Raw genomic sequence first — 27,043 nt, 5'->3', positions numbered from 1 at the left:
TTATGTATTTTAATAAAGGGCTTTGGTTTGTAGTTATGATGATTTTTAATGAATAATTAGGGCATTCTGGGAGTTTATGCCCTGTGGCGGGTTAATAAACAGCATGTCTTGCTCTTACATCATCTGTCCTTCGCTGAACTTTATCTCCAGTATCTCAATGTAAAGTTCGAGATGACATAAGTAGGCATATTATGTCACTGGTGTCATAATCTCTGATTAGTTGAATTGTCAAGCTATTATAGCAACGTGATCTAAATTATTAGGAAGACCAAGTGGATTTATTGCGTTGTACTTCAAATCACAGAGTTTGAGGTCGGTAATATTTTATGTTTTTTGAATGAAGTCTCTTATGCTTATGCATTTCTTTGATCAAAAATTGTCAGGTTTTTGCAAACAGAACCCAAACGCAGAACATCCATTCTAATATGATGATTTGATGCTCAAAAATGATCAATGATGAAAACAGTTGTGCTGCTATTTGGGGTTATTTTATGAATAGAGAGTTCAAGTGAGATGGTGGTCTAGTGGGTTAAACCACTGAACTGGTAAACTGGTAAATCGAAAGTTGCTGGTTCAATCCCAGCAGTCACCACCAGTGTGTCCTTGAGCAAGACACTTTACTCCACGTTGCTCCAGGGGGATTGTCCCTGTAATAAGTGCACTGTAAGTTGCTTTGGATAAAAGCGTCTGCCAAATGCATAAATGTAAATGTTCAAAAGAAAAGAAAAAAAATGCATTTATTTGAAATAGAATCTTTTGTAAAATCATAAATGTCTTTATTATCACTTTGATCAGTTGAATGTGTCCTTGCTGAATAAAAGCTACTCTTATTGAGCTTGTTTGTTGTTGTTACACGTTTGTATCTTCTTCTTCATATTTGTTACATTTGCGGTTATCTTGATGGTATTTCTCATATATGTCAGCTCAGGTGGTCAGATTTACTTAACAAAGTTTGTTTAATGATGCAGTCTGGTAGACCTGGAAGTCGTGGGCCCACTTTTTGCAATACAGGAACTGAAGCATAACTTCCCAGGTCGGCTATTCCCATATGACTCTTAACAAACCAGACAGTATTCCTCTTCATCTTCATCAGACTCAGATGATGATCTCCTTTTCCGATTTTTTTTTAGGAGCAGGAGCTTTGGATGGAGCCAGAGCTCGTCTACGGAGAGCCAGCCACTCCCTATTAAGTCCTATTGTACCGAATTTTGGTTGTAGTTCCACCAGAGCTCCACTGGGGGCGATCGCCCATGAGTGCAAAATGAATGGGAGTCAATGGGGCTAGACGGCTAAATTTGTCTCTTTCACCCGATTGCCGTTGAGAAATCTCAGATTTGATTGTAGGTTTTGCAAGTTCAACATGGGTTATAGGTCGAAAGTTGAATGAACGAGTACTTATGTCCTTTCGATTTCTTACAGGTTGAGTTGTTGTTGCCCATAACACGCTAGCATTCTGCTAATGAACGCTGATTGGTCAGTGAAGGACTGATTACGACCAGAGATACAGCTTGATGGCATTGTGTGTGTGTGTGTGTGTGTGTGTGTGTGTGTGTGTGTGTGTGTATGTGTGTATTTTCGGCATGGTCTTTTAAAACAACAAAACAAAAACTCTTCTAGCGCGTGTATTTACCTGTGTCCGCTGTGTTGTGTGTTTACCTGTGTCAGCTGTGTTGTGTGTTTACCTGTGTCCGCTGTGTTGTGTTTACCTGTGTCAGCTGTGTTGTGTGTTTACCTGTGTCGGCTGTGTTGTGTGTTTACCTGTGTCAGCTGTGTTGTGTATTTACCTGTGTCAGCTGTGTTGTGTGTTTACCAGTGTCAGCTGTGTTGTGTGTTTACCTGTGTCAGCTGTGTTGTGTATTTACCTGTGTCAGCTGTGTTGTGTAGTTACCTGTGTCAGCTGTGTTGTGTGTTTACCAGTGTCAGCTGTGTTGTGTGTTTACCTGTGTCAGCTGTGTTGTGTTTACCTGTGTCAGCTGTGTTGTGTGTTTACCTGTGTCCGCTGTGTTGTGTGTTTACCTGTGTCAGCTGTGTTGTGTGTTTACCTGTGTCAGCTGTGTTGTGTGTTTACCTGTGTCAGCTGTGTTGTGTTTACCTGTGTCAGCTGTGTTGTGTATTTACCTGTGTCAGCTGTGTTGTGTAGTTACCTGTGTCAGCTGTGTTGTGTGTTTACCAGTGTCAGCTGTGTTGTGTAGTTACCTGTGTCAGCTGTGTTGTGTGTTTACCTGTGTCAGCTGTGTTGTGTTTACCTGTGTCAGCTGTGTTGTGTGTTTACCTGTGTCAGCTGTGTTGTGTGTTTACCTGTGTCAGCTGTGTTGTGTTTACCTGTGTCAGCTGTGTTGTGTGTTTACCTGTGTCAGCTGTGTTGTGTTTACCTGTGTCAGCTGTGTTGTGTATTTACCTGTGTCAGCTGTGTTGTGTGTTTACCTGTGTCAGCTGTGTTGTGTATTTACCTGTGTCAGCTGTGTTGTGTGTTTACCTGTATCAGCTGTGTTGTGTAGTTACCTGTGTCAGCTGTGTTGTGTGTTTACCTGTGTCAGCTGTGTTGTGTGTTTACCTGTGTCAGCTGTGTTGTGTGTTTACCTGTGTCAGCTGTGTTGTGTAGTTACCTGTGTCAGCTGTGTTTACCTGTGTCGGCTGTGTTGTGTGTTTACCTGTGTCAGCTGTGTTGTCGATGCCTCGAGAGAAAAGAAAGTGCAGAGCGCGAAAGCACCAAAGTGACTGAAGGATTGCCGTAAAGCAGTATCTCTGGTCGTACGATGTGTATGACGTCATTGACATTTTAAAAGACTTTTTAAAGCAAATAAGTGACTCTCTTTGCATCTCCTTTCGAATACAACATTCAAATTACTAGACAAAAAATTATATCCTGAGAAAAGTGGATTTTGATGAGTATAGCGCCATAGACCTCCATTCATTCTGCAATCGTCCTGTGAGCGCCCTCATGTGGAACCAGAGTGGAACTGCAACCAGTTCAGAAGCCGGAAGTGTACTGAGAGTGGGATTTCTCCCCTTTTTAGACATTCTCTGGTGAAGCTTTCTGTTTTGGTTTCTTTTTTTTTTGTTTTTTTTTTTGAAGAGTCTCCTCTTTGATGCGTCCTTTTGTTCCTCTAGTTGTCGCTTGACTGGTGTGTCTGTCAGGATGGCGGTCTTCCTCTTCCTCCTGACGGCACCACCAACTTTCCTAGGCCCATGCCTTAGGGAATGGGCACAGTTCTTCTGGGGTTAGGGGACGTTTCCCAGTACGTCTCCCAGTACCAGCAGAAAAACCACTTGGTCCAGGCACAGCATTGTCAGTGGCAAGGTGCAGCTCATCAGGGACAGCAGCAAGATTCGCAGTTGGGACTGGATTGGGTTTGGCCAGTCTGTAACATAAGATGGGGCGAAAGCCTCTTCTGGAAAAACCACCCTGTCATAGGGGAAAATTCCAGTCACCCTGAATCCTGATTGGATGTTATTTGGGGTTGCAGTGTGCTGTGGCAACAATTCCAGGCACATCATATGTGTGACCCTGGACCACGAAACCAGTCATAAGTCGCACGCGTATATTTGTGGCAATAGCCAACAATACATTGTATGGGTCAAAATGATCGATTTTTCTTTTAAGCCAAAAATCATTAGGACATTAAAGGGATATTTCACCACTGGAAAGATGAATGTGTCTTTAAATTGGGTAATTTATGTAGTAGAAATGTGAAATTATTTTAGAAGTTGGTGCCTTCTAGACTGAGAAAAGCCTGAAAATGTGTTTTTGGCTCATGTGGATGAAAGACTACAACTCCCAGAATGCACTTGCTTCGCTGCCCCACGAGGCCACTCCCAAGCCACGCCTACCGGTTACAGAGGGCAGTGTCGGAAGAAATGATACAGCTAGGCTACTAGTCGACTCGAAACTGAAAAGACGGCGTTTTATCGTGAGATCCCCCTATGGGCGGGTTGAAGACATGCGGAACGAGCTCCTCCTATTGGCTGTAGTCTCTCGCCTCTGGACAGAAAAGCCTCTGATGAGCTAAATGACTATTTTTGCCTCATCGGAGGTTTTTTTCCTGACACACAATACAGAAATCTCTCGTCTCAGGGGGACATGAGGGAGTGAAGCACGGACACTCAAAATACTACCGGGTTTCTACTGATACAAAGCTTAATGCTAATCGGTGAAGTATCCCTTTAAGTAATGTTCCATGAAGATATTTTGTAAATTTCCTTCAGTAAATATATAAAACATTTATTATTGTGAGTGAATGCTGCACAATCGCAAATAAATAAACTACTTTAAAGGCGATTTTCTCAATGTTTCGATTTTTTTGCACCCTCAGATTCCAGATTTTCAAATAGTTGTATCTCTACCAACTATTTTCATATCATAACAAACAATATGTCAATGGAAAGCTTTTATTTATTCAGCTTTCATATGATGTATAAATCTCAATTTCAAAAAATTACCCCTGTGACTGGTTTTGTCATCCAGGGTCACATATAGACTTGGTTTGCCATGGTTGTTCAGCTTCCATGAGTCACAGGCTGTGTTGACCTGCCTCTTCAGAGGGGGGAATGATCGCATGCATGACTACACCGTTTTCTTTGTCATAGTTCAAGCCACTGACAGAGAGATGGGACTCATGGTTGTCAAGCAAAAGGAGACATGGCTTCTCTTTTGTGCACTTTGTATTCTCCACAAAATGCTTCAGGAATTCAACAAAGTGTTCTTCCTTCCTGACGGGTTTGCACCTCCTTTGCAACCTGTAGGTCCATTCTGAATGGAGTGGTCCCTGAAATTTACCCTGGGGAAGACAAAATATGGAGGAAGGCTATTCCCTGTGGCTGAAACTGCCCAGGCAAGGGTAATAAGCGACCCTCGTTCTGCAGAGGTTATTGACCCAATTTGCTTAAATTCCCCCCTGGCAATGACCCTGTTTGGACAATAGTGACACCCCTCTCACCCATGTTCCAGATGTCACCTGGAGGAAACCTGAGCCTATGCATGACTGTATCTAGGTTGTTGAAGAAGGCTTTAACATTTTCTTTATTAAAGGTACACTGTGTAGGAATTTCTAGCGGTGAAACGGTCATATGGTAGCCGTTATGTACCAAGAAGCTATGACAACATGTCTTCCAATATCACTTCATCGAGTTTTCTTTCGGGTGATGAGGTTCGTTATTTCGCTTTTTTTGTGACGAGGATTCCTTCTCCTGTGGCTCGGCATAAGTATGATCCGGCATTATGAAGTACCGTGCAGTGCAGACTTTCAAATTTACGGGGCAGTGACAAGCGCCTCTCACTGATCTCCTTGTCCATTTCAGCTGGTTTCAGTCACGTGATGCTGACTCTGAACGAAAGCGTGTTGAGGTTGGCTAGTGCTTTTTGTCCCTCTCTGCTATTATAGTTTTTCAAAATGGCGGAACGACACGGAAGCCTCCTTGGACTTACCCGTCCAATGTAAATAAAGGTAAGAAATTCTTCGCTGACGAGGATAAGTCAGATCATTGGCAGAGGTCATTTTACACCAATGAGGACATAATTATGAATAAAGATATTGATTTTAGCTAATAAAATACTTTAAAAACTACACAATGTACCTTTAAAACTTGTAGCACGAGCAAGGCTTGTGGCCTCTGGCTTCCTGATGGAAAGGGAAAACATTTTTTGTCACATACAGCAAACATCTCCTTAGTATCCGCTAGCTGCCTGTCCCCTGAACACAGCCCAGGCTCCATAAACGGCAACAAAAACAAACTGGCCCAGGCTGGACCACGAAACATAACAAACACCGGTCCAACCAATAACCGACAAGAATGATTTGGGGGTGGGGGTTGGGGGGTTAGTGCGCGTGCACATGAAGGGGTGTGTGTGGGGAGTGGAGGAGAGAGAAGCATGAAGAGGGAAGTTAGCTAGAGGAGAGATGTCCTAGACAATGACAACGACTAACGTTAGAATTATATTCTCTTGAATTTTGATACGACCGACACACGACCAAAGAGACGACGTTACAATGAACAAATAGCAAAGAAGAGGGAAAAGGAGAAGGGACGCGCGAAGTCCCGAATTTACATCGGAAAAGCACAAAAGGGAGGGGGAGGGGACGGGATGAGGAGGAGGGAGGGTTCAGCTAGCCTCCGTTTTGTTTGACAATACTTCGAACGTCAACAAGAAGTGACGGCACCCAACATCGCTCACCTTTAACCAGCTCCTCTTCCAAATCTGTGGAAAATATGCGTCTGTTCCTGGTGTAACCATGACGAACGAAAAATATTGATGTTGACTCAATTAAAAAAAAATTGGGTAAACCAAATTTTTTAAAAATTACATTGATTACATTTAATGAAATTAAGCTGGAATCATTTCTATGAAGGATTGTGTCGTATATGCTCATTTAAATTAATGAAATTGAACAAAGAGCTAAAATCATTTTTTTGAGTGCAACAGCTACAACTCTTTCTTTCCTTCAGTCTCGTCCTGGCTGATCTTGTGGCAGAATCTTTTGAGTCTTCACCTGTCTTTCCCCTGTCTGTTGTTCTTAAATATTTTCTAACCATTTTGACTTCTAAAAGAAAATTATTTCATACATAAGTTTGTTTATGAGAATTTAACATACAATCCCATTAAAAATGTAAAGCATAATTATATCTATAAACATACAACATATAATATGTATATTATATTGTATATATATATATATTTTGTGATCCAGGGTCACATATATATAATTATATACATATATTATATATTATATTATATAATATTCATTATGTTTTAACATACGTAAAATGCATAAATTAATACATTTATAACCAAATAGCCATACTGGGGTTGGTTGGCACATGTGTCACCCACATTAGGACACACTTCTTTACTGAAATGATGTTAGCCACATAGCATCACTCATCAGAGACTTTTACATTTCATATCAAAATATAGCTGATCCTATCTCTATCAGCTGAAACTGAATATCTCTATCTATAATAGATCTAAAATGTATTTAGTGGGGGGGAGCTGTTTTTTTTTTTTTTTTTTTACACTGTAAAATAGAAAAGTTGTCCTCACCTCAACAGTTAGAGACAGTTAGATGATTTTAGTAAATGGTGTGTTCAGGTCAAGAGGGCAGTCATTTTAATGACAGAGTTTTGTGCTAGTGCCCTCTAGTGTACTGGAATTCAAATGTGTGCCAAACAACCCTTGACCCAACCAGCCCCACTCTCCCCTATATTATTGTATTAGGCCTATAATAATTATTTCTGCTACACACAACAGCTTGATACATCTATGGTAATGTTCAACAGCTGCTCATTTGATTTAATATGGCTCTAGTGTTGTTGTTTTTTTGTTATAGCCTTTTTTTAATATAGCCAGAAATAAAATGTTACAAATAAAAATATCCTGAGAAATAGGGTGAATTATGGGTATATGGGCCAGTTTCAAAAATGTGCCCAATTGTTGAACTCATGGAGTAGAGTGACATATCCCCCTTCTTCTCTATAGATTTCAGCTTTAATTGCATACATAACAATTTGTGGAATGTTTTACTGATAAACGAAATTTAAAATAAATTAATTAATTAAAAATTCAACATTTAACATAAAATACAAAACAACACAACACAATAACAACCCATTACAGAACGTGAATACAATCGAAAACAGCGCATTAAGTGATTGAATTAACATATGAATTATCATATTAACTGCTGGCTTCTTTCCAGCAGTTTTGGGCCAGAATGCATGAGGCAATATTGCGCAACGAGCGCGCATTCCTGTCAGGAGCGCGCATGGAGACGCGTCAGCACTTTCCCAGCAGAAGCCGGTGCTCGTGCACAGCTTTGATTATTACGTTCCGTTTTCAGCTTGTTTTATAACAATTCCGCGTCACCGTTAGTTTTTTTCAGTCCGTGTCGCTGGCGGTGTTCGAGGAGGGGGATCTTCTCCATTTCTCCAATCAGAAAGTGTAAGGATATATGGTCTCATTCAGCTCTGACACCTCCCTCTCCATACTGTACGTTCATGAGTGAACGCGCATCCAGTTCGGACGTAAGGTGTAAAACTGAGGTTGGGAATCCCGTTCCAACATTATCCCTCCGGATTTCATTAACATTATTATTCACGCTTGTGTCTCCTCCCCTCGCCCTATAGTGGTCAGCGGGTTTATGAGTCCTGAGCCATTCACTCTCGGACAGGACAGCGCGCACGAGTGTTTAGAGGCAGGCTCAACACATTATTCTGGTGTCAAAGAGTTTGATTTATATCTGTATATACACATTTTCTAATTATATTGTATTTTATTTCACTGATCATGGACCAAGGTAAGACAAACACCCATGGAACTTTTATCCAATGTCAATATTTTTGTCTTTTACACATATATTGCTTGAATGAGGTGGTGAAATTAAACTTTTAAACATGATCTCATCTCTGTTTTCAGACATTTCTCAGTTTAGTCTTACAGAGTAGACATTTAAATGAATGCTTTGACCGTGGCATAATTTTTGGAATTTAATTATAATTGTACAGATACATTTTGCAAACTGGTATTTCACTCTCAGAAGAAAAGAAAAAAAAGCTGTACAAAAGCTCTCACAGGGGTGCTGCCCCTTTGAAAGGTACAAATATTAACCATTTAGGTACTGATATGTACATTTTATAGATACTAATATGCACCCTTTTGGAGTAAATAAGGTACAAAGTTATATCTTTTGATTAGTGACAGCTTTTGTACCTTTTTTTGGAGAATGTAGGGGTCGCCTCAATTTTGTAAGTACAATCAACTTGGCATTACATACCTTCAACTTAAATTACAGTAAACTGACTTAAAAAAAAATCTCGTATAACTTAAATAAAGTTTGTATAAAGTTAAAGTTAAATAGAGTTGAAGTATATGTTGTCATAATTTATTGATCATGTCATTTTTGATTTACAGTGAGAGAGCAGGGTGGCCAGAAATTTGAAAATAAAAATTTTAATAAAATAAAAATGTAAAAAACATTGTATCCTTTTTTAAGATTGACGAATTTCAATTAATAGTAAAATTCCATCAAATTAAATTGAATAAACATTAAATTATTCAATCAAAATATGTAAGGATTATTCAATTCAATTTGATGGAATTTTATTATTAATGGAAATGTGTAAATAAAAAAAATAAAAAAGGTTAAATCGTAAAAAAAAAGTTTTCAATTTAACTATTTAATACATAATTTACTCAAACTTCACTACAAATATGCATTGACGATCTGCAGAATTATATAGTCAATTTTTGTAAAGGTATAAGCATGAATAGAAAATCAATCAAATCCTCAGCATCCACACTGTGTAAAAAAAAAAAAAAAAAAAAAAAAAAATTTTTTCACTTTTTCTCTTTTGTCAAATCAACTTAGATAATTAATGTGGTTCATAGCATAATATTGAGTTTCAATTAATGAAACCAAATTCCTTCATTGCATTTACTCAAATATTTTATTTCAATGAACTCAAAATTTTAAGGCAACCACGTAACTTACTTTTTTAAAGGTGGTATCAGTGATTTCAGGCCCAAAAATATTTTTATCACGTTCATCTAATCTTTCCTAACGATCCGCTAGATGCCCGCCCCATAAGCACGAGCACAAAACCTCACAACAGCCTCCCCCTGTCAGTGATTGGTTGGAACACTATTTGTTTTGGTTTTGAGTGTTTGGCTAAACCATTTGTTTTTGTGTGCAGATCTCAGAGCCTAGGCTGCCTTCAGAGACACGGTTTTTTGACGGCCTGCTTATGGGGCGGGCAGCTAGCGGATCGTTAGGAAAGATTAGATGAATGTGATAAAAATATTTTTGGGCCTGAAATCACTGATACCACCTTTAAGTTAAACCAACAATAATTGTTTACAGTGTACCTGGTTTGCCTCCATAGAAACTGAGAGGAACACGATGATGGAGTTCTGGAAGGAACATTCGAAGTCGGCAACAGTAGAGGAGATGATGCTGGATTCGAACGCTCAGGAACTGACCCAACACGAGCTGCCGGAGATCCTCTCCATGCTCCCTTGTCTGGCTGGTTCTGATGTGCTGGAGCTTGGTGCTGGAATTGGGTCAGTGATCACATTCGATTAGACCAACCGTACGAAAACGCCCAGAATCATATGTCACCCTGACATAAAAAGCATAGGAAATGATCTTTTGCATAAAGCAAACGTTTTTGTATTGTAACATTATTTTCGGCACAAATTCTCCACAAATTATAATTCCTGTGATGTTTTACTTGTTTATTTTTTCGATAATACAAATATTATCAATGCAACACAATATATCAAAGATATATCACATGATCCTTCAGAAATCATTCTGATATGCTGATTTGCTGAAATATTTCTGATTATTATCAATGTTGATGCTGCTTCATATTTTTGTAGAAACATTATTCTCAATGCAGGGGTTATTCTCATGAGATTCAAAAACTACAGTACAACAAAAACAAACATGATGACCGAAACTTATTAACTATTATACGTAATATTTACAAGATATCAAAGATGCATTTACAAACAAGAAATATTTTTTATCATAATTTATCATATAATTCCAGGAATGAGGGAAATTGTATTTTATGGTCCTAAAAAAAAATCACAAAGTAACGTTTCTTAAAAAGAAATTAATTTTATTTTAATATTGAGATGTATGACATGTTCTTGACAGGTTTAATAATATATTAAATTTTAAACCAAAATAGCCTCTTAAATTTCCATCGGATTTCTTTGTTATTTGAGGTCATCATATGTGTGGAATTATTTACATTTAGTTATTTAATTTACAACGAGGAAATTGAAAAGCAATTTGTCACAGAGCCAATTGTATGTGTACACTGTACACTGTAATAAAATTGGTGTAAAAACTATTTTCGCTCAAAATAGCAAGTCACTTCAGCAAGTAACACATTTAATTAAACGTGAAATTTTTAAGTAAAAAAACTGAAATTATGCTTTCCTGTAAAATATTTTCCAAAATTATTTTTTCAGTGTATAATTATGTTTGGCAATAAAATTGTATGTGCCGGTGAATGATGGAAATCTGATGAAAATCAAATCAAATTTAAATTGTGAGGTCAAATCTTGTGTTGATCTGTTCCTTGGCCAGAACTGAGCTTTTAAGCACGCTTTATTTGCTCCATTGTTATCGTGACCTTTGCTCTTTTTAGCCGGTACACGCGTCACCTCATTGGGAAGGCCCATCACGTGACCGCTGTGGACTTCATGGAGAAGTTTGTGGAAAAAAATAGAGAGGAAAACAGTCACCTGGGCAACGCTGAGTTCATCCAAGCCGACGTCACAAAGCTGGACTTCCCTAAACACAGGTGAGAGAAAAACACTTCAGCAAAACATGAATATATTCAGCCTTCTAAACACTGCTGAAGAGAGAGAGAGAGAGAGAGAGAGAGAGAGAGAGAGAGAGAGAGAGAGAGAGGAAAGGAGGATTAGGTGGATTAGGATTTGGTTGAGGGTTAATTGCATGTAATTATGCATAACATGCATAACACATTACATATGTAACAAAGACACTGTAAAATAAAGTGTTACCCAAAGAAACAACCTTTTTTTCCATTAGATGAGACAATGACGAGATGACACCGACATCATTAAACACTAATCATGACTGTCAACTTGCAATATTGTTGACGAGAAGAAAAAAAATGTTTAAAAAGTTTTAACTTTATCAAAATCTCTCTATATTAAAAAAAAGGGATTTTTTCAACCTTTAAAAGAGAAAGAAAAAAAGTATTACAGACTTCGCTCTGTAAGCGGTGAACCAATCACAACAGACTGGGCCATTTGACCAATCAGATCAGAGTAGACCAATCACAACAGACTGGGCCGTTTGACCAATCAGAGCAGAGTAGTCCAATCACAACAGACTGGGCCGTTTGACCAATCAGAGAAGAGTAGACCAATCACAACAGACTGGGCCATTTGACCAATCAGATCAGAGTAGACCAATCACAACAGACTGAAACATCTGACCAATCAGAGCAGAGTAGACCAATCACAACAGACTGGGCCGTTTGACCAATCAGAGCAGAGTAGACCAATCACAACAGACTGGGCCGTTTGACCAATCAGATCAGAGTAGACCAATCACAACAGACTGAGACATCTGACCAATCAGAGCAGAGTAGACCAATCACAACAGACTGGACCGTTTGACCAATCAGAGCAGAGTAGACCAATCACAACAGACTGAGACATCTGACCAATCAGATCAGAGTAGACCAATCACAACAGACTGAGACATCTGACCAATCAGAGCAGAGTAGACCAATCACAACAGACTGGGCCGTTTGACCAATCAGAGCAGAGTAGACCAATCACAACAGACTGGGCCGTTTGACCAATCAGATCAGAGTAGACCAATCACAACAGACTGAGACATCTGACCAATCAGATCAGAGTAGACCAATCACAACAGACTGAGACATCTGACCAATCAGAGCAGAGTAGACCAATCACAACAGACTGGGCCGTTTGACCAATCAGAGAAGAGTAGACCAATCACAACAGACTGGGGTATGTTTTTAAATGAACTCTGGAGCGGTTCGTTTGTGGTGAGAACGTGATCTGACCTCGACCAGAACCAACTGCCAAAGAACTGCACATTTTTGGACTAAACCAGCTGCCGTAGTCATGAGTCACTGTTGAGCAACATTAATGCACGCCTCCTGCTGAAGTGACTTGCGATGCGCCTTCGCCGCGAGCAGTGCATTAACACATTATTTTCAAGCCACATCCTCACTTCATTCTCCAATGTTATTGTTTGTCTAAAGTGGTGTAGACAAACTATTTAATAAACTATGACCAGGGATACAATCAGAGCAGAGTAGACCAATCACAACAGACTGAGTCATCTGACCAATCAGAGCAGAGTAGACCAATCACGACAGACTGGGCCATCTGACCAATCAGAGCAGAGTAGACCAATCACAACAGACTGAACCATCTGACCAATCAGAGCAGAGTAGACCAATCACAACAGACTGGGCCATTTGACCAATCAGATCAGAGTAGACCAATCACAACAGACTGGGCCATTTGACCAATCAGATCAGAGTAGACCAATCACGACAGACTGAGACATCTGACCAATCAGAGCAGAGCAGGATTGTGGAAAGGAGGGGTTTAGAGAGACTGAATCTTCGAACAAACTGTTTTCAGACTCTGAGAAATGAGGTGATGCTGCAAAGTATATAAAGAGAAAATTAAAGTGTTTTTTGACTTTGGATGCATGTAAGCCTGTTGTAGGAGACCCTGAAACAACATTAGGAAACTTTAGAATAGCATAATAGGGGCAGTTAAAGGACATTCTTATTCTCAAAAGCATTGATTAGACAAACATTTAAATACGCCATCAGTTATTTTTGTCCATTTTCCTGAAAGAGAAAAACAGTGAATTGTAAATGTGCATATATGAGCTGTACGCTATACATAGATGAGCTAAATGACATGCATTATACTGTAGGTCAACTCCACGTTTAATTTCATGGGGTCTAAAAAATGAGCTACAGAAAAACATCACAACGATTCTCATCTGATGTCTTCATTCATTCATTCATCTCTCTCTCTCTCTCTCTCTCTCTCTCTCTCTCTCTCTCTCTCATTTTCTGTTTCAGTTTTGACCTGGTGTTCTCTAATTGGCTGTTGATGTATCTGAGTGATCAGGAGCTGAAGTCATTGGTTGAGAAGTTACTCAGGTGGCTCCGCCCAGGCGGCTACCTGTTCTTCAGAGAGTCCTGCTTCCACCAATCAGGTTAGAGAAACAATGTCCCGTAGTTTGACACTACATGGCAATGATGTGAAATTTCCTATTTTCTTATCTTATTCTCTATTATAATGTAAAAAAATATATATATATCTGAATAATGGTACAACTCTATATTCCTGAAACCTATAGTTACGCAAATAAACCATATTATTTATATAGCCATTGATATAAACACTATATTATCATTATTGGAGACTGAAACAGGGGTAAAATATAAGGCAGGACGTGATTTTATCAATCCGGAACTGATTGTATGGTGAAATAATTGCTTTTTGATAAAAGATTATGAGGACGAACATATTTCTTTGGAATAGCATGCATTTGTTAATCACTTTCATTATTGGTCTTAATATTTCTAGAAGTTTGAGTATTTCTACAGGTGTAAATGTTTGTCTTGACCTTCACAGGTGACAGCAAGCGAGATTTTAACCCCACACACTACAGAAGTCCTGCCCAGTATAACCATCTGATGACATCAGTGTTGCTGGACGAATCAGAGAAGACGGAAAAGAAATACTACGGCTTTGACATGGTGCTCAGCAAAACAGTTCAGACCTATGTGAAGGTAAACCAGTCAGTCATCGCCAAACTGTAATCAAAACTCTGTATTAAAAAACACTGAAATGAAACTTCCGGTTACACTTTTTTTTAAGGTGTCAATGTTACAGTGTAATTATATATTTAAGTACTGAGTAATAATAAGCAACTACATGTACTTACTATAGGGTTAGGGTAGGATTAGGATTTGGTTGAGGGTTAGATGCATGTAATTATGCATAATTTACTGTTATTGCTATGGTAAGTTAGCCTGGAAATCCAGACCTAAATCTAAAAGATTAATGGTCTGGCGTCGACTAATGCAACTTGGCCAGCTCGAGGGGCGGCACCAAGCATGCATTTGAAAATCTCACTGCACGCAATTGGATAACACTACGACCAATCACAACAATAAACCCCATACGCTTAGCTACCAGTGGAGCTATCTGGTAGATTAGGCTACGTTTACACGTGGCCGGTTATTTTCATAAACGGACATTTCACCCTCTCCGTTTTCAGAAAAGTGTTCGTTTACACAAACCCGTGTATATGCCGTCAAGAGCATGCCAAACCTGCAGGTGGCAGTGTAACGAGAAGCTCAAGCCCATGTTAGTCAATCAGAATCCCGAAAATATAGGTCGCACATTTGACGCAGTGCAAGTTCTGTCGCATACTGTGACGTCGACTGCCTAAAACTCAGTTTTTCTCAGTTTACATGCAAACAGAGTTTTCCAAAAATCTCCACTCTGGCCGGAGTTTTTAGAAAGAATCGTTTTCAGAGCCGAATTCTCCGTTTGCGTGTAAACGAGGGGCACAACCGAAGGGAAATGTCACCGTTTTTCAAAATAACCATGTACGTGTAAACGGTGCCTTAGACTCTTACCGTCGGTAAAACAGCAAAAACGTCCTTCTTGCAAAGGAAGGATTCGAGCGGCGTCTTTTGTTCCTGTTTTAGATAAAAAGCCACGTCTAACTCGTTCATTGTAGCGGCCAAAGCCGTTTCAAACAACTGGTGTTCATCCATAGCCATCTTGCAATGTTTACTAATGACTTTTCGTCTTCAGTCGTCTTCTGTTTAACTCGCCTCTGGCCCGCCTCTATCAGATAACCCGATGTGATTGGTGCAGCTCAGATCGAGGGGCATATTTAATGAGCATCATTACTTGACGCCAGAGTAACTCGCTGAGCAAATTCAACTTGTGCTCTCGCGAGAACTCTGGATTGCCAGGGTAATGGTAAGTACATGTAACATATGTAACAAGGACACTGTAAAATAAAGTGTTACCAAACTTCCTTGTTTTTGTTACAGATGAAGAAGAACCAGAACCAGTTGTGCTGGCTCATGCAGAAAGCCCGTCGTGATGCGGTAGATCAGCACCAGGGCGGCTTTTCCACGTTCCAGCAGTTCCTGGATAACCAGCAGTACACCAGACGAGGAATACTGCGTTACGAGAAGATGTTCGGCTCTGGGTTCGTCAGCACAGGCGGACTCAGCACCACCAAGGTCATACATCATCATGGGAAGATAATAAAATTCATACAGTTCAGCAAGATGTAACGTTTATTTTTTATACAATATTGCCACTTACTTTGTTTGTTGGCTTTTGTTTTGCCAACAAAAATCGTTGCAAACGAATCCACAGCAGAGCCGCTGTAACACCGAGCAACATTTGTTCCTGAATGATTCATTTTCAACAAACTGTTTAATGAATGATTCAACGACTCATTCATACGGTTTCATTCATGAAGGAATAGGAATTTTTGAACAAATCAGGTGATCGAATCATGCAATGACAGTGGCTGCATCGAAATCGCATACTTCCCAGTAGGCGAAACACAGTATGTGACAAAAGTATGTCTAATAGTACTCATAAAAGAGTAGGTAAAAAGTCGTCGGATGACCTGCTACTTCCACTGAGATTCTGAAGTGTGCATGCGATCCCATTAGGCCACGGGAGAGGACTTGTAGTAATTGACTCACACACAATACAGTCACTCGTCGCCACCTACTGGAGCAACTGTAGTCTGTCCAGCCACTTGTTTCGTTCCTGAATGAATCAGCATTTTTAAATGAATCTGTAAAATAAATGATTCAAGGACTCGTTCACATATGCAGTCACTTGTTTCATCCCCAAATGAATGAATTAACGTTTTTGAACAAATAGTTTGAATGAATCGATAATTGACTGACATACAATACGGTCACTTGTCGCCACCTACTGGAGCAACTATGTAACTTTCGGCAGTGAAGCGACGTAACTGATTTTGGTAGGTCACATGATAATGACAACATGGCGAATGTAGTATGTCCAGTCTACATTCATTCATACTATAATGTAGAACATACTTTTTTAGCGGTCGTGAAGTAATTACTTGATCAAATAAGTTCTTACTCAAGAGAGTATACGATTTTGGACGCAGCCAACCGCCTGAATGAATCTTTGTTTTGAACTATTCGGTGGAATGAATGATTCAATGAATAATTAAGACAGCCAGACGCTTGTTTCCTTCCTAAATTAATCTGTGTTTTCTAACGAATTGCGGATAAATTAATGATTCATTGACTCGTTCATTAAAACAGCCACTTGTTTCATTCCTGAATGAATCAGCGTTTTTAAATGAATCTGTAAAATGAATGATTCAAGGAATTGTTCATACATAGTCACTTGTTTCATCCCCAAATTAATAAATGGACGTGTTTGAACAAATAGTTTGAATGAATCGATAATTGACTCACATACAATACGGTCACTTGTCGCCACCTACTGGAGCAACTATGTAACTTTCGGCAGTGAAGCGACGTAACTGACTCTGGTAGGTCACATGATAATGACAACATGGTGAATGTAGTATGTCCAGTTCACATTCATACTGTTAGGGAGTAACAGTTTAGGACCCAAGGACCAGATATTTTAAAGAAGACCCGGAGTCAGAATTATAATAAATTGAAAAAAAGTTTTACTGAAGATAGTTTGCAGTTTCATCAGCAGAAGTCAGCTTCAAGACTCACACAGGAGTTTGTAGGCCGCCCCGATTACAGTTACAAAGATCACAGCAGCTATACCCCACACCAAGGCCTAAGCTACGTCCTTGCTTCAGTTTGCAGTTTCTGATTGGCTAAGAACACATATAGTCTAAACAAATTTCCACACATGGATAGATAGGAGAGTATGTCACCATTAGTCAAGATAGTTGTCGCACGATTCCTAGATTTAGGTCTGCGGTGACCTCCGAGGTTGGAGAAAGGCGTCTTCGGGTTCTGTTTTTGCATGCCGAAGTGTCCCATAGCTCCTACTGTATACAAGACATCCAACGCACACACAAAATCACTAGGGAATCACAGCTTCTCCAAGGTTGAAGAGAGCCTGAGCTAGCTATCATCAGGACAAACCACCAAAACATACTGATAATACATTCCCTCCTCAAGAAGAAGTACAGATACCATTCACTTTAGTTTCTAGAGAAATACACATGAAAGAGGTACTGTAATTCTGTAAATCAGGTGAAGTCATGTATAATTGGACCCCTGTAACCTTAACTCGTCAGCTAGAAACAGATATATAGACAACACATTTACATTTATTCATTTAGCAGACGCTTTTATCCAAAGCAACTTACAAATGAGAACAATAGAAGCAGTTTAACTAACAGTAGGACAACAATATGCAAATGCTATGACCCTTCTCAGTTTAATCTAACGCAGTACATGTTAATTATTTTTATATTTTTTATATCTAGAATAGAATAGAATAGAATAGAATAGAATAGAATAGAATAGAATAGAATAGAATAGAATAGAAGTGAAAGGAACATGTTGAGGGTCACATCAGAATGTTCCTAAAACCAGCTGGTTAACACTCACAGCAAACATATGATTAAAAGTATATTTGAATCACTCATTGAATATAGAAATGATTTCTGTAGAAATGCTTGTCCTTGATTATTAATCACTCATTACATATACATTGAAGCAGCAGTGGATTTTTAATCCACCCCCTTCAATACTATAATGTAGAACATACTTTTTTAGCGGTCGTAAAGTAATTACTTGATCAAATAAGTTCTTACTCAAGAGAGTATACGATTTCGGACGCAGCCGACCGCCTGAATGAATCTTTGTTTTGAACTACTCGGTTGAATGAATGATTCAATGAATAATTAAGACGCTGGTTTTCTTCCTAAATGAATCTGTGTTTTCTAACGAATTGCGGATAAATGAAAGATTTAATGACTCGTTCTTTAAAACAGCCACTTGTTTCGTTCCTGAATGAATCAGCGTTTTTAAACGACTCTGTAAAATAAATGATTCAATGACTCGTTCTTACAGTCACTTGTTTCATCCCCGAATGAATGAATGAGCGTTTTTGAACAAATAGTTTGAATGAATTTATAATTGACTCACATACATTACGGTCACTTGTCGCCACCTACTGGAGAAACTATATAATTTTCAGAAAGAGTAACTAAACTTCCATATCCACCCTAGATCAGTGATACCAACCTAAATTTTCCTTTGGATATCAGTGGAGAACTACTGCATTCTCAGTGTTATCTCATCATTTAGTGAATAATTAACGGTTTGTTTTTCTATTGATATCTTTGACATATTAATCTGTAACCCATCAGGAGTTTGTTGATATGCTGAACTTGACCGCAGAACAGAAGGTTCTAGATGTCGGCTGTGGGATTGGAGGTGGAGATTTCTACATGGCCAAGGTGAGCCAAAGGTTGACATGTGATGGGTTTATGTGTTGCCACAGATCGTGTTTCACGCTCGTTGAAACAGTCCACTTTCCTCGGGACCTTTAAACTTTCTAGAAACGTAAATGTTATCAAACACAAATTACTCATTTGATCACATGATCATTCACAGCTGCTGTTTCTGATTACAGTGACACGATTAATTACTGACTATCCGTTTTAATGACAGACCTTTGGAGCGGAGGTTCTGGGGATGGACCTTTCCTCAAACATGGTGGAGATTGCAATGGAGAGAGCCATCACAGAGAAACTCCCATTAGTAAGTTGAGTTTTTTACCCAATGCATAGCAACACTCTGGCAACCGGCCATAACACCCTAGCAACCACATAGCAAAGGCAAAAAACTACCAAGACCAGCTTCACAACTGCATAGCGACACCCTGGCAACCACCCACAACACCCTAGCAACCACATAGCTAAGGCAAAAAACCCTACTCAAAACAGCTTCTTAACTGCATAGCAACACTCTGGCAACCACTCAGATCACCCTAGCAACCGTGTAGCAAATCACATACACTACTCAAAACAGCTCAGCAACTGCATAGCAAGATAACCACATGGACACCTTAGTAACTGCATAGCAGGGCAACAAATTACCCAGAAGAGCTTCGCAACTGCACCACTCTCAACACCCTAGCAATCAGCTTTAACAACCTAGCAACTGCATAGCAACACCCTAGCAACCACCCAGAGTATCCTAGTAACTACATAGCAAAGTGCAACAAACTACTCAGAACAACTGCATAGTAACACCCTGGAAACCACCCATCACACCATAACAACCACCTATAACAACCTACCAACCCCCTGGCAACCACTCATAACACCATAGCAACTACTTATAGCAATCTAGCAACTGCAATAAAACACACTGGCAACCACCCAGAAAATCCTAGCAACCACAGCAAGCCTATCAAACTACTCAGAACAGCCTAGTAACTGCGTTGCAATACCTTAGCATTATGCCAGTGAGTTTTTCCACAGGAAATGTAAAAATCTGTTTTAAAACATGTTTTTTTAAATCAATTTTAAAATACGTCTAGCTTTGAGAGTGAACAGAGCTGCATTCTGGGACAGCTTTCGTTCTGCACTTCCTGATAGCAGATTAACTTTGTCCTTCCTCTGCAGGTGCAGTTTGAGGTGTCGGATGCCACAAAAAGAAGGTTTCCTGACGCCTCGTTTGATGTGGTTTACAGCAGAGACACGATTCTGCACATCAGGGACAAACTTGACCTCTTCAGAAAATTTTACGTGAGTGTTCACACAGGTAAACTGGGGCTTGGGTGCATGTTTTCATGCCTGTGACTTCGTATGTTTTAGAAGTAGCATATATTTGTTTGTGTGCATGCATAATACTTGTGTGTGTATGTATGTATGAGGACATGCAAATGATCATCTGCATGTGTAAATGTACTGTCAGTCGGTAGCAGGTGTGTGTGTGTGTGTGTGTGTGTGTGTGTGTGTGTGTGCGTGTGTGTGTGTGTGTGTGTGTGTGTGTTCCGGTGAATATGTGTGTGTGTAGGTGTTCAGTGTTTGTGGTTTAAACAGTTAATCATCTTGAGCCTCCTTAATTTTTTACTAAGAGGCCTCAAATGAGATGACACATTACTTATGGTTAACAAGCCTTTGTGTTTGTATTGATCTAAAGTGGATAGTATCCAAAAAAAGCAAATGCAAAGCTAATGCAATGATATAAGCAAATTAAGCTGACATGCAAAATAAGAGTAAAGGCAAACTGAATGTGCATGGTCTGCCCTCTAATGGACAAATCCTGTATCTTCACAGGAGTCCATGATAACAGATTGAACTATTGCTTTAACGTGTGCATGCATGTGTTTTTCAGTCATGGCTGAAGCCGGGCGGTAAGCTGCTGATCAGTGACTATTGCTGTGGAGAGAAGCCCTGGACTCCAGCGTTTCAGGATTACGTCAACCAGAGGGGATATATTCTCTACACACCTCAGAGATACGGACAGGTGGGACACGGGATACACAAGTACAGACCTAATAAAATCATAGCAGCTTGCTTGTGTTGGGAATTAGTATTGATCTATTATGTAACATTGATGATATCTGTTAGTGCTGGATGTAATGAAGGCAAGCTAGTAAGAGCTTGACCTCAAGAGGCGCACTAGCCCCTTGTTAGCGTGCCTGCCTCTCATGCCGGGTCGAATTGAACTGGAGGGGTTACATTTGGTGCCATGACCCGCATGGGAGTGAGGTTTAGGTTGGTGGGAGTAATGGAGGCAAGCTAGTAAGAGCTGTGCACGTAAACCTCACTCGACTGGCCTCATGAGGCATGATAGAGACTGCTGTTTATAGCGTTTATACCATTACATTTAGTCATTTAGCCATTTAGCAGACACCTTTATCCAAAGCCACTTACAAATGTGACCATGGACCAGTGTTGCCAGATGTACGATAATTATCGTATTTGTACGATAAATTTGACCTCTGTACGATGTACGATCAATAATGAAAAAAATCCCATAATGTACGATAATTTCAGAGTTTTCAGTCGTTCGTCCAAACACACATCCTACCGCTTCTCTCTCTGACCCCGAATCATTTCGCAGGCTCGCCTGCCTGCACGCAAGCACACACACACACACACACCACACGGTGTCGACCGCACGTCAACACTACACTACAGTTTTGCCGAAGAAGACAGTTCAGTTTAGATCAGTTCCATGACGGCATCCAATCTGTACCGTAAAAGGATTCCCCAACCAACAACATCTGCCAACACAGCACAAGTGGATGTGGCATCCGATGATGACAGCGACTTAGAGACGGAATTTGAATCTTTCTAGTGTTAATTGTGCACTTTTTTCTCTCTGTCTCATAGTTTAATTATGGTCTAGTTCAAAATGTGGACTGTCGGCATATCTTTTGCACTTTGGCAAAAAAAAAAGTTAAGTAGCCAGACTTCCTCCAGTTAGTGTGAGCGTATTACACAGCTTGTTTAAATTGGCTGTAAAATTATTTGGAAAATAAAATTGTTGGAAAATAGCTATATTTTATGTGTTTGGTTCGTGTACGATAATTTTTCTCAAAAAACGATAATTTTGAGGTTTTGGTACGATACTTCGACATTTCTAATCTGGCAACACTGCCATGGACCACAAAACCAGTCACATGGGTAATTTTTTTTAAATTGAGATTTATACATCATCTGAGAGCTGAACAAATGAGATTTCTAGTGATGTATGGTTTGTTTTGATAGGACAATATTTGCCCGAGATACGACTATTGAAAATCTGGAATCTGAGGGTGCAAAAAAATCAAAACATTGAGAAAATCTCCTTTAAAGTTGTTCATTTATGTTGGCGATTGTGCAGCATTCACTCACACAAATACATGTTTTATATTTACGGTTGGACATTTACTAAATATCTTCATGGAACATGATCTTTACTTAATATCCTAATGATTTTTGGCATAAAAGAAAAATCGAATCATTTTGACTTCAGGTTGAATGATTCTCATTGGCTAAGAAAAAGATAAACATAGTAATTTTCCACACATATACAGACAGACTGAAGCATATCTCCATCGATTATGCGGCTGACACTCAGACCCTGAAGTTAGGCACGTCGTGACCTTCCAGGTCGCAGATTTGGGTTGGTGGACGCCAACATGTCCCGGACAACAACTCAGTCAATCTCCAATAATGCCAGTGGTTCCTTAACCTGTAACCAAGAAGACTAACACACACACACCGACACACAGCTTTTCCAAGGTTGGATTTGGCCAGGCTCTAACTATAAACAGGAGAGTCGTCTCAAAACATCAAGATAATGCGTTCTTTCTCTCAAGGATAGGAAACTTTAGTCTAACTGGAAAGTAAGGCTTTAACTGAGAAATGGTCCCTTAAAGGATTAGTTCACCCTAAAATGAAAATGTCCTAATAATTTACTCACCCCAATGCCATCCAAGATATCCATGTCTTTCTTTCCTCAGTGGGAGAGAAATTATGTTTTTTGAGGAAAACATTTCTGGATTTTTCTTCTAACAATGGACTTCATTGGTTACCATCGTTTTTAAGTCCAAATCAATGCAGTTTCAAAAGTCTTTGAAGTGTTTAAACGGGCTGTGCGCGATCACAGCTGAAGAAGAGGTTGTTATCTAGCGAAACGATAGGTCAACTACTATTCATATTCATCAGAATGTTATTCATATACTATTCATATTCATATTCACTGAATACTATTACTATATATATAATAGCAAACAATACTATTTGAACTATCCTCCTACGTACGGTCGCATTGTAAACAGTGGGGCGATACTTCCGCCGGCGCCGGCGTGACCTTTCAACATGATGACATAGTTCCCTGTCCGTTTGTTGATCAGCTCAATCCGAACTATTGAAGGTAAAAAGTCTATAAATTATTTTAAAAAATTGAAAATGACCTATCGTTTCGCTAGATAACAACCTCTTCTTCAGCTGTGATCGCGCACAGCCCGTTTAAACACTTCAAATACTTTTGAAACTGCATTGATTTGGACTTAAAAACGATGGTAACCAATGAAGTCCATTGTTAGAAGAAAAATCCAGAAATGTTTTCCTCAAAAAACATAATTTCTCTCCCACTGAGGAAAGAAAGACATGGATATCTTGGATGGCATTGGGGTGAGTAAATTATTAGGAAATTTTCATTTTGGGGTGAACTAATCCTTTAAACTATTGGCTTCAATGACCCCTGTATGTTTTAACACGTTGAAGACCTTTCTCAAACACAAAACAAGACCCTATTTCATTTCTGGAAGCCGGGCTGAATAAGCAAGCACTGTTACTGCATTCAGATATTAAAGCTGCCGTCGGCAAGTCTGGCAGATTGGGTCGATTAGCCAAAATTTTGAATGTTTACAACTCTCATGCCCCTCCCCACTACCAGCGAGCACCCTCCCATCGAGGTCGTGCTCGTCAGTGCGTCACTGTGCGTGTGTACCTGATTTTCTGTGAACGCGTCCGTCTCTTCAGCATCTATCAACACCATGGACTCGGAGGTAGGCAGCCCTGGCTAATCTATCCACAGATAGCAATAACCGAGGAATTGGAAGCTTGTTAGTAGATTTTCTCTCCGCCATCACGCTTCATGCAATCTCCAGGCGAACTTCAGGCGTGGCGTGTGCATGTGATATTAACGTGCGCGAGTGAGGGGGATCTGTGGCGTGTGCACGACCTGTGATTGACAGTCAGATCTCACACCCCCCTGCGCTGATTGGACCTGATGAAGCGGGAGCGCTGGATTTTTGCAAAACAAATAACACGCTCCAGGTGGAGTTAGAAGCTCGGGTTTTTTTCTAAAACCATCTTATTTATGTTGTTCTGTCGGATTATAGTGTCGATTACACTGAATATGATCAAAAAAATGTTGCCGACGGCAGCTTTAAATACTGACATTAGAGAATACATGAAAAGAACATTTGTGACCCTGGACCACAAAACCAGTCACATGGGGCATTTTTTTTTTTTATTGAGATTTATACATACCCTGAGAGCTGAATAAATAAGCTTTCCATTGATGTATGGTTTGTTAGGATAGAGCAATATTTGGTCGAGATTCGACTATTAGAAAATCTGGAATCTGAGGGTGCAAAAAAATCGAAACATTGAGAAAATCTCCTTTAAAGTTGTTCATTTATGTTCACGATTGTGCAGCATTCACTCACAAAAATACATGTTTTATATATTCACGCTAGGAAATTTACCAAATATCTTCATGGAACATGATCGTTACTTAATATCCTAATGATTTTTGGCATAAAAGAAAATTCGATAATTTTGACCCATATAATGTATTGTTGGATATTGCCACAGATATACCCGTGCGACTCGAGACTGGTGACGTGATCCAGGGTCACATATCAGTAATCACACTGGTAACTTCTACAACAAAGTAAAATCTCCAGAGAAGTCATTCAACTCATTTGATATTTAGAAGGAAAAATATTGATTAATATCTTGATTATAATCAATTATTACATATATATTGAAGCAGAAGTGGATTCCAAAGTCTTTAGCATCCCTATTAGCGTGTCTGCCTCCCATGCCGAAGATGCTGGTTTGAATCCCGCTCTGAGTGGGTTGAGTAGGACTGGTTACTTTTATTGCACGTGCCAAGCAAAGTTGGCACAGGAACAAAAAGCTTGTTTATGCACCATGACTATGATAATATTGAGTTTATATGTGTGTTTTTCAGTTCCTGAGCGAGGTGGGATTCAGTAATGTTCGCGCAGAGGACAGGACAGACCAATTTATTCAGGTGATAAAAACTGAACTGCAGAGAGCCGAGGAGATGAAAGAGGAGTTTATACAGGTAAACACACACACACACACACACACACACACACTTATATGCTCATGCAACGTCTCCATTACATTGACGACCTCACATTTGCATGCACACTGTTGGAGGAAATATCTTAGTTCCCCTTTTCCCTTTTATTTCACTCGTTTTTAATCACTGTAAATAAAAACTACAGTCATTAAAAAACGAGTTTAGCAAGTTTGTCTGAATATTGTTGGGAATGTCATGTTGACAGAGCTCTTGTGATCGCCGTCTCCCCCACAGGAGTTCTCTAAGGACGACTATGATGACATTGTGAAGGGATGGACAGAAAAACTGCAGCGCTGTGAGACCGGAGACCAACGCTGGGGGCTTTTCTATGCCACCAAAGACTGAGAGAGAGACGAGGAATCCCACTAATCATCAAATCACAATCACTACTTTTCAGATTAAACTCACTGTTAATTCTGTGAATTGCACAACAGTGTTGCAAGACTAACATACTCGTATGCAGCAAAAGTGAATAAAATACCACTTTTCTTTACTCTTTTTCTTTGTTGATTTGAATTTACATGCTTGTGCTTTTAAAGTGTTTGATAAAATCCTCAAAATCTCATGTGCAGTGAAAGTCTATAAAATGTTCAGCTGTTTTAACACACAATGAGCTTTAGACCTTATTATGAGCTGCAGATACAGTGAACACAGAAAAAGAGAGAGCAAACAAACAAACAATAATATGTGCCATTATATCCCAAGAGACATCCATTTTTGTTATAGCTAATATCTCTGCAAAAAAAATTTTTTCCTTGTCATTTTGGCTAATGTATTCATATATGATATAATAAAAATGATATAATGGGATTACAAATGATGTGCATAATTGCAAATAATGTATATATCATATATTATTTTATTATAATACTTTTTCTAATTCTTTAATAATTATTTGACTTTCAAAATAAAAATATATTTATTTATTATTAAAATGCATCTACATCGCTAAGAATATTAATACTAAATACATAATAACAAAAAAATAACAAATGTGATACATACATACACACACACACACATATATATATATATATATATATATATATATATCTTCATATATATATATATATATAGCCTATATATGTGTGGATATATAAACACACACTCTAATCTATCTATCTATCTATCTATGTATACACACACACACAAACACACACACTCTCTTAAAAATAGGTCAAATATGTACAAACCTGAACGTTGCGTTAAAAATGTAATTTAAAAATGTAACCCAACGGCCGAGTTAGTCCATATTTGACCCAAAGTTGGGTAGAAACAACCCAGCTTTTTTAGAGTGCACACACACACACACACACACACACACACACACACACACACACACACACACACACACACTTATTAGTATCACTTTTTTGTATTATGCATTTATTAAAAAATATATTTAATTTTTGTATAATTACTTAAACACTGTTTGGTTATTTACAAAAATAAATAATCACATTTGTATATATATTAAAATATAATATTAAAAAATAATTACAAAACATAAATACAATTTATGATAAAAAAAAGGAAAAAAAATTTGCATGTCCTTTGTTTTTATAAAGATATATGGTCTAAGTCTAAGACAGCACTCAAAAAGAAAAAAAAAAACTGTAGATAAAGC

General features: G+C 39.0%; 2 protein-coding genes and 1 long non-coding RNA gene across 5 annotated transcripts; 2 read left to right on the top strand and 1 right to left on the bottom strand.

The window, feature by feature from the left end:
• Positions 1 to 900: 900 nt before the first annotated feature.
• Positions 901 to 2,812, top strand: LOC309505326 (uncharacterized protein; the record flags this gene model as incomplete). The annotated part of the gene is made up of 4 exons (XM_082178699.1): positions 901 to 931; positions 1,618 to 1,875; positions 1,918 to 2,110; positions 2,193 to 2,812. The coding sequence occupies 4 exons, from the start codon at positions 901 to 903 to the stop codon at positions 2,716 to 2,718; spliced, it is 1,008 nt and encodes a 335-aa protein (XP_082034825.1). The 3' UTR covers positions 2,719 to 2,812.
• Positions 2,813 to 7,791: 4,979 nt separating this feature from the next.
• pmt (phosphoethanolamine methyltransferase) lies at positions 7,792 to 25,909 on the top strand. Of its 3 annotated transcripts, none has more exons than XM_082177779.1 (12): positions 7,792 to 7,936; positions 9,877 to 10,054; positions 11,158 to 11,313; positions 13,621 to 13,757; positions 14,180 to 14,337; positions 15,619 to 15,813; positions 18,936 to 19,025; positions 19,240 to 19,329; positions 20,199 to 20,321; positions 20,914 to 21,045; positions 25,279 to 25,395; positions 25,651 to 25,909. In XM_082177779.1, the coding sequence occupies exons 2-12, from the start codon at positions 9,894 to 9,896 to the stop codon at positions 25,759 to 25,761; spliced, it is 1,470 nt and encodes a 489-aa protein (XP_082033905.1). In that variant the 5' UTR covers positions 7,792 to 7,936; positions 9,877 to 9,893; the 3' UTR covers positions 25,762 to 25,909. The 3 variants fall into 3 exon arrangements, with proteins under 3 accessions (XP_082033905.1, XP_082033903.1, XP_082033904.1); XM_082177777.1 differs by lacking the exon at positions 7,792 to 7,936 and adding an exon at positions 8,032 to 8,291; XM_082177778.1 differs by lacking the exon at positions 7,792 to 7,936 and adding an exon at positions 8,438 to 8,588.
• LOC309504614 lies at positions 9,309 to 9,961 on the bottom strand. The gene is made up of 2 exons (XR_014208133.1): positions 9,820 to 9,961; positions 9,309 to 9,484 (listed from the first exon to the last, which is right to left on the bottom strand). It is a non-coding gene; the product is annotated as an uncharacterized lncRNA (long non-coding RNA).
• Positions 25,910 to 27,043: the final 1,134 nt, after the last annotated feature.

Source organism: Leuciscus leuciscus (assembly GCF_965113295.1).
Source record: "Leuciscus leuciscus genome assembly, chromosome: 8".
Taxonomy (NCBI): Eukaryota; Metazoa; Chordata; class Actinopteri; order Cypriniformes; family Leuciscidae; genus Leuciscus; species Leuciscus leuciscus.
Note: the sequence above shows the minus strand (reverse complement) of the source record. Positions and strands in the feature narration are given on the sequence as shown.

Coding starts and splice junctions, on each gene's coding strand:
- pmt (XM_082177777.1), top strand. Junction 10,055..11,157: donor GAGCTTGGTGCTGGAATTGG/GTCAGTGATCAC, acceptor TGCTCTTTTTAG/CCGGTACACGCGTCACCTCA. Junction 20,322..20,913: donor ACCTCTTCAGAAAATTTTAC/GTGAGTGTTCAC, acceptor TGTGTTTTTCAG/TCATGGCTGAAGCCGGGCGG.